This window comes from Tauraco erythrolophus, chromosome 9 (genome assembly GCF_009769465.1).
Source record: "Tauraco erythrolophus isolate bTauEry1 chromosome 9, bTauEry1.pri, whole genome shotgun sequence".
NCBI lineage: Eukaryota > Metazoa > Chordata > Aves > Musophagiformes > Musophagidae > Tauraco > Tauraco erythrolophus.
Window position 1 is genome coordinate 15759708 of NC_141473.1, and position 7911 is coordinate 15767618.

General features: G+C 59.6%; 1 protein-coding gene across 1 annotated transcript; it reads right to left on the reverse strand.

Moving 5' to 3' along the window:
• Positions 1 to 3849: 3849 nt before the first annotated feature.
• Positions 3850 to 7435, reverse strand: NPM3 (nucleophosmin/nucleoplasmin 3). The gene is made up of 5 exons (XM_086616883.1): positions 7402 to 7435; positions 5530 to 5615; positions 4711 to 4830; positions 4365 to 4458; positions 3850 to 3938 (listed from the first exon to the last, which is right to left on the reverse strand). Exons 1-5 carry the CDS (start codon positions 7433 to 7435, stop codon positions 3850 to 3852), a joined length of 423 nt encoding a protein of 140 aa, XP_086473009.1.
• Between the last annotated feature and the right edge of the window lie 476 nt (positions 7436 to 7911).

A 7911-nucleotide genomic window follows, 5' to 3' on the forward strand; every position in this document is an offset into this window, starting at 1 on the left:
GCAGCCAAGCTCCAGCCCAGCAGGGCTGCACTCGGGCTGTGGCCTGAGCCCCTTGCCAAGGACAGCAGGCCAGTTCGGGAAGGCCATGGAGAGCGTGGCAGTGTGGGTGCATGGCCATGGTGCTCGTGCACAGTGACCTCATCGAGCTGTGCTATGGCCACATTTCTCTGCTGAATGACTCAGCCAGGGTCAGAGTTGCCCAGTGCTGCCAGAGCGAGGAGGGATCCATCCCCAGCAATATCAGCATGCAGAGCCCCAAAATGCAGCAGAGGGGAGGGATGCTCAGAGCTAACCACCTTCCAGGGTAACCCCAGAGCCATCACCTGGGTTGGGGCATCGTTTGGCACTCTGGCTACCGGCACTTCCACCACCCCATGGGAGAGTGACGGGCTCCGCATCCCTATGTTTATCTCCAGTATGGGGAGCCCACATATGTACGTAGACACACGATGCCTTCATTTTTCCCCCCACTCTATGCGAAACAAGGCAGCCCCCACATCGGGAGACCCATGTTTCACTCCCCATGCACAGAGAGCCTCCCGCCCCCCGCCTGGCCATGCCCGAGCTCACCTGCTCTTAGACAGCCCTGTTTGTTTGCCCAAGGTATTTGCAGCCGGGGGCACCTGCTTTGATACCATCAGCTCTGTGAAGGAAGGTGCTCACCTAGCGTGACCCCTGTAATCCCATCCTTCCCCATTAAGCGCTGTGTGTGAGCGCATCCCCCCTCCCAGCTGCCCGCCATTTCAGCATTTATCTCCCCGGGCTGAGCACATCAAGGCTGTGACATTGCTGGGGAGGGGGGAGCAAACCTCCCAAGTCACTCTTAGGGGCCTGGCAGTGCCAACAATCCCCAGCCCCTCCATTTCCCCCTCTGGGCTTGGCGTGTTCCCTCGCCCCTAGCATCACCCTGCAGCACTGCTGGGGACCAGGCAGCACTTGAGGCAAGGCCTTGCTTGAGGTGGGCTGGTCCTGTAGAGCGGGGAACAAGCTTGGTCTCCTCAAGCCTCCTGTCACCAGCACCATGTCCCCCATTGTGCTACCTTTGCCCTCTGGCAGGACTGTCCCTCCTGCCACAGCCCGTTGTCCCAGCTACCTGAACACCCCTAAGGAAGCCTGCACCCTGAAACTGCCTCCTTCCACCCTTTAAAAGGCCAAATGCTCTTTCTCATCAGCCAGCACTGCCTCTTCCACCTCACGTCAAGCAGCTGTACCACCCTGCCACGGCCAAGCTGTGCCCACTCCCTCCCCTCATCACTCCTCTACTGGCTCCAAAGCAGCTGCTATCCTCCAGCCCACGCTTCCAGGACTATCTTGGAAGCATCATTTTTAAATGATTGACTGGCTCATATCTCCCCCAAGCCAAGCTGCTCCTCTGTGGAGAGCAAGCAGGACCAAAGACAGGCAGATACACTAGCCCTGATCCCTTCCACGTGCACACAGCCATGGAGATCTACAAGGTCTTGTGTGTGCCAGCCCTAGCAGGGTCTGGGCACCGTCCTGGCACGGGCACAGCCACGGCTCCATTCACCACCCAGAACCCCCCTCCTGCACCATCAGCACAGGGCACTGGCGCGCTGTGCCCCGCCAGCGCTTCTCAAGCGCACATCCAGCTCCCGGTGAGGATGCTGCTGCATCTCTTCACTCAGCAAGGCAGCTGAATCGCCCTGCTTCCCGCAAACTTCCCCAGGCCAATGAGATGTGCTGCAGGATCTCACAGTGCTCGTGGGCACGGGCACAGACCCCCAGCCCCGGGTACCTTACTGCCCTGGAATGGCAGGAGGAATGATACTTCCCTGGGGACGCGACTTCTCGCAGCTGGCACCCCGCAGGGCCAGACCCAAGGACCTGGAGCAGGAGCCGAGTGCCGGATGCCCTTTGCGTCCCAGGGGCTGCCCAGACCCGGAGAGCGTGGCCGTGCCCTGGTGCAAGCCCCCGGCGGGCCGGGCAGGGCCGGGCGAGTCCAGGGGCTGGCGGGGCGCCGGTCCCCCAGGCGGGAGCGGGGCCATCGCGCTGCCCGCCCGCCCCCTAGCGGTGCCCGCCCGCCCCCGCGTCCCCAGCAGGTACTGGGGTATCCCCGCTGCCTCCCAGCCCCCTAGCATCCTCCTCCCGCGCCGCCGCGCACCAGCCGCGGGATGCATCAGTCCCGGCCGGCTCTGCTCGGTCCTTCGGTGCCTCCCGGGCAGGCACGGTCCCCAGGGATGCCAGCAGTCCTTTTTGCTGCAAGGGGCATCAAAGCCTCCCTTCCACCCTAGTCAAGGGCTGTTTGGGGCCAGAAGGAAACAGCAGGGATGTGGGATACAGAGGGGAGCAGCACAGGACCCAGAGGAGAACCAGCCCCACTCACAACTTGGGATGGAGCCTGAGCCAAGCATCTGCCCTGGAGGATTTGGTACCGGAGTCCATACAACTGAGGAACTCAGTCTCAGGACACCAACAGGGCAGAACAGTACATGATGCTTTTCAGGGACAGCAGACAGTGTCACAAACAAGAAGGGCTGGGGCAGGCATTGAACCATGGGCCAGGGATGCAAGATCAGACGCAGAAAAGCCACCAGACAAACATTTAAGGACAGGACCAGACCCCCAGGGGCAAGAAGTGCCAAAGTGCAGAAACAATCAAACCCTCTCCAGGTATGGGAGTTGTGTGGGGGAACACAACTCCCCAGCAAAGGTCAGAGCTCAAACCTGCCCCACACGCTGCAAGTGCTGGTGTTTCACGCCTCCACAGGATGCTACTGGGCTGAGGGCAGGACACAAGCCAGGACCTTGCTGTGACAGCATCAGGACCAATGTGGCCCAAACCAGGAGAGCGCTGATAACAGCTGAGTTACCTTTGAGATCACACGTGGAGCTGCTCCCTGCCCTGTAATGCTGCCTGCAACTCTGCCCCTTCCCTCGGCAGCCTGGATGCAGTGCTGAGGTGGCTGATGGAACACAAACAGTCAGAGCCCACAAGGGAGAGGAGCCCCATGGCCCCTCCTGGGAGCTCCACACCATTGCCAAGGGAAGCAAGTGTCAGGAGCTGGACGTGGAAGAGCGTCTCCCACTACAGTGCACATGGGAGGAAGCTGCTAGCCAGCAGTGACTCCCTCCAGACCTGATGCCTGAGAGACCTTTATTTAGAGTGTAAAACCAGTTCTTTACAAAGCAGATTGATCCAGAACCTCCCCCAATTCATAAATAGACTGTGAGCTCCCACCCCACCATAACTGCAGCTGAGGACACAGCCTGGGTCTCAGTTTCACACTTCCAAGTGTATAAAAAATCATGAAATTGTGAGTAAAGAAAAGAAAAAACACTAGAATCAGTGAAACTGTCTGACCACTGGCTTTACATCCATCTGCTGGGGAAGGGGTCAGGACTGGGTGTTTCAGAGCTAGGGAGAGGGGGTGCACAGAGCAGAGGTTCAGGACAGAAAAAAGGCACAGGGCAAGGATCGTCTCCTCCATCCCCAACTCCCAACACAGTGATGGGGGAGAGAGGATATACCAGCAGCATCCATCCAGTTTTGGGATCAACCTCCCAGGTCTGTGGGAAAGGAGACACCCCAGTGCTGGGAGCAGCCCCGGCTCCCCAAAAAGTTACAAGAAAAAAAACCACAAAACCAAAAACAAACAAAGCAGCAAACATTGAGGTCCTGTCAAGAGGTGTCCGAGTCTGAGGTAAAAGCCGTCCAGGGAGAGAAGTCCAAACGAGTACCTGGAGGAAGAACCAGACTGAGACCAACAGCCTCCTGCAGCAGGGCAGGTTCCACCCACGCTTGCTCCACTGGCATCACAGCCACCGGACCCTTCCTCCGAGGCTGCCTGGCCCCTCACCTTGCCTGGAGGTAAGTTACTGTTTCCTCCTCTACTTCTTGGCTGGCATGATAGGAGCAAGCTCCTCCTCCTCCTCTGACAAGTCATCATCCTCCTCAAAGGAAGCATCTTCCCTGTGCACTGGGACACACAAATAACTCTGTTACCCACCGACATACGTCTTTGCAAATGCAACTGGCCCCCAAGACGCCCCAAAAGCAGAGCAGCCCAAGGAGCACTGGAGCACTTTTAACAGCAGCCTGTGGGCAATGGGCTGTATCCCAGCTGGAGGGAGGTCTCAGAGGGGAATGTTGACAGCCAGCCATGGGGAAAATGGACAGCGTGGGTCATCCAAACCCCTTTTCCCATGCAAGGCTTTACGGCAGGGAAGGAATCCCTGTACACACATGGCCCCTGGGGAACCAGCACAATGGAAGCACCAGGCACATGCACTGGGCAGCACCAAGCGCATCTCCCAGAGGCTCCCCAGCCGGTGTTTGTGCTGGAGGGAGCCCCCCTCCACACCCCTCACTTCTCCCAAACCTTTCCCCACCCACAAGTCCTTACCGACTTGGTGCCAGCCTGCGAGGTGCACTGGGCCAGAGCCCGCTGCCAGGCGGAAGGTCACTGGAGGCTGCAGCTTGAAGTTGTCCAGACTTAGCTGCAAAGAGACAGAGATGGAGCTGAGTTAAGGGCAGCAGCTAAAAGCAGAATGTCCTGCAGTCCCCAGCACGGCATGTGGCCCAGTTAAACATGTCTGTCTGAGGGCATCTGTAGCCAGGCTTCCCAGTGCCTTCCTCCCAAGCTGGAGATGAGCTCATGGTCAGGATCCTAGGGAGAAGGTCCACAAACACCCAGAGATGTCCAGTTCCCTGCAGCTATCCCCACCTGAGTCTTCAAAACAACCTCTTACCAAGGGCTGGCATGACAACTTCAGATTTGCCACAGGCACAGCGATCTCCTGGTTCTCGTGGTTTCGCCCGACGACCTCCACCACGTTGCACTCGTCCTTGGCACCGTCCGTGAGGCAGACCTGGGTGGGTGTGGAGATTGTGAGCTACTGCTCTCCTGGAGGACACAGTAGGGACAGCCAGGGCTTTCTGTGGGACAAGTGACCCACAGCAATGCCATCAGTCCAGCTGCTGTGCAAGGTGTGAGGATGCTGCTCCACAAAACAGGGAGAGCACGGAGCACCCCCTGCAGCAATTGCCCCCTAACCACCTCTGGAGGGGTTCTGTGCCTTTCCCAGCTGAGACAGCTGTTACTGCAACCACTTCTAGAGATGGCACCTGAGCTGCATTTTCTGCTGACCTGACCCATGCTGGCAGGTCCTGCGCTCCCAGGATAGAAAGTGACTCCCAGGGAGAACCAGGAAGGAATCCCTGCATCTATCTGGACTTGGAGATCAACAAGCCAGAAATCCAGCTAGTGAGGGGGGCCATGTTCTAGTGGGAGGCTCCAGCAAGGTCAAAGAGAAGGAAAAATTACTTTCCTTCACTCCACGTCTGGAGTATTCATCTGATGAGCAGCCTCCTAACACCACTGCCTTTGCTCAAGCACCTCCATAAATGCAACAGCCCACTGCTCTGAGAGTAGCCAGTGCTAAGACCTTGACCAAGGGAGTCCTCTGGTCCAGCCTGGCCAGGGAAGGGGGAACGAGCCTGGGGAGGAGGGGTGAGGCTGTGGGCCACCATGGGAGAGGACAAGCACAGTTAATTCTCATTTCTCTTACCACAGACAGGGCCAAAATGTGGTCGGAGTCATCTTCCTTGTCCACCTGAAACGTATAGGATTTGGTGCTGGCAGACAGCTCGCAGCCTGGAAAGAGGAGATCAGGAAAGCTGCAGCAGCCGTTACATGGCCCCAAGCACTACAAGCAAAGGGTTCCCAGGGTGAGCCCTGTCCAGGCACGCACACTGCATCCCTAAAACACTTTATTTTCTCATTCTCAGGAGCAGTCTCAGGCCAGAGCACCCTGAGCTCCAAGATAAAGTGTTCCCGGGAACTTTGCTTCTGGCTCAGCACCACACAGGGACAAAACCTGGTATTCCCAAACTGAGCTGCCGTGTGACACAGTGCCCAGGGGCACTCACGGCCCTCGAGCACAGGCAGGACAAGGCTCATCCCCTCTAGAGAGCAGCACAGCCAGGGCACGCTGCCCTGGACAGACAGTCAGCTCTGATCTCCCCAGCATGAGAGAAACATTTGCCCCAGGAAGAGTCTGGAGGCAAAGACATGGAGCGTGAGACCCCAGTGATGAGGAACAACACGAGGGGAGGACTCTGTGCCAGGTTGCAGGGAGGTGGAGTCCCTCGAGACAGGCTCGAGTCAGATTTTTATTACATTCTTCTCCAAACAGCTACAAAAACAAGGGAGGTGCAAAATTACGTCCTCAGCTCTTAGGATCAGGATTCAGCCAACCATGGGAAAGAAGGACAGGCAGAGCGCCCGGGGTGTGTTTGGTTTTCGCAGGACGATTCACCGACGTGGAGCAGACAGGAAAAACACAGACCTGAGCCCCGCGTGCCAGCCCCGGCGCTTGCAACGCAGAGAGAGGAACCAGCCTCAGCAAAGAGCCCAGGGCGGGACCTCTTCCTCTCCGCGCTTGTGTATCCAGCTCACCAGGGCCAGGACCGAAATCCAGGCGCACGAAAGGCCTGGGGGGCTGCCGCTCCGCTTCCCTTTCGGACGGCAGCGCCGGCCGGGCCGCGCTGCCGGGGGCGCTTCGGGCCGGGCGCGGCCCCGGCCACGCGTGCGCGCGCTCGCTGGTGAGCGGCGCAGGGCCACGTGCTGCGCGGCCCCAGCCGAAACCCCCGGGCAGCAGGGACGGGGCTCCGCCGCCCCGCGGAACGCTGACGTGGGAGCGCGGCGGATCAACCGGAGGAGCGGGAGCGGCCGGCCGGAGCGGGGGCTGCCACCTCCCCCCATTACTTCCAGCCGCTCCCGGTCCCCCGCACCCACAAGAACCCCAATATCCCACGCAGCTCCCCTCAAACCGCCCCAGGGACAACCCCCCGCCGTGCCCGCTCCCTCCCGAGCCCGGCCATACACGTGTCCCTCCGTCCTGGCCCCCGCTCCCCAAACTCCAGGACCTCGCTGGTCGCCCTCACCGCATGCGCTGGCCACACGTGTGTCTGTCTCCCCAGTGTGTCCCGACCCGCTCCCCCCCCCCAGCAAGTCCAGTGCCCCCCCGGGCTCGGGAATGCCCTCCACGTGTCTCTCTTGCCCTCCCAGTCCCCACGTGTCTCTTTTGCTCCCAGGTCTCTCTTTTGTCGTTCCCCCTCCCCCAGCGCGTCCCCATTACACCCCAATTTTTCCCCCCAAGCCCCCCACTCTATTCCTCACCCACATGTCTGTCTTGCCTCCGCGCTGTCCCCGTCACTCCCCGGAGTCTCTCCTCTTCCCCCCCCCCCGTCTCTCTCCTGCCCATTTATTGCCCCCACGTGTCTCTCCTGCCCGCCATCTCTCTTACCCCCTCTACGAGCCTCTATTACCCCCCCCGCCTCTCTTTGCTCCCCCCTCGCGCCTCTCCTGCCCACGGTCTATTACCCTCCCCGCCTCCCCGTGCCCGCACTCCCTTCCCCGTCCCCCCAGGGCCGCTCACCGAAGAGGACGCTGCCGGGTCCGTGCGGCTCCATGAGGCTGCAGCGCGGCGCTGGGAGCGGAGCGGGGCGGGACGCGGGGCGGGACTCCGCCCCTGCGCTGGGGATGGCAAAACCAAACCATTCCCGCACCCTGCGCAGGGGGACCCCAGCGGCAGGGTCCAGGGGACCTTTCTGGAAGGGCTGTGCAGCCCCGCTGTGTGAAGCAGCTGTGCGGGAAGGGGGAAATGCCGTATTTATAGTATTTTATTTCCTTGCAATAAAAGCAGAAGGTTTATTACTCCAGCGGGATCCTAATAACTTTTCCTGGTAACCGGCCTCTTCCATCAGAAGATATTTCTGGGCAGTAGGGGGAAGAGTGGAGAGGGTCTTCAATTGTGAGGATGCTGAAGAGCCCAAACATCACGCTGGAGATGAAAGACACCACCTCATCCTTTAACTGGAGGGAGTCTCCTGCCCCTCCTGGGCCTTCAGCCAAAGCCAGTTCAGCAGGACAACACATTTACCAACCC

Coding starts and splice junctions, on each gene's coding strand:
- NPM3 (XM_086616883.1), bottom strand. CDS start 7,435: ATGGAGCCGCACGGACCCGGCAGCGTCCTCTTCG. Junction 5,616..7,401: donor ACCCGGCAGCGTCCTCTTCG/GTGAGCGGCCCT, acceptor TCCTCTTTCCAG/GCTGCGAGCTGTCTGCCAGC. Junction 4,831..5,529: donor ACATTTTGGCCCTGTCTGTG/GTAAGAGAAATG, acceptor ACACCCACCCAG/GTCTGCCTCACGGACGGTGC.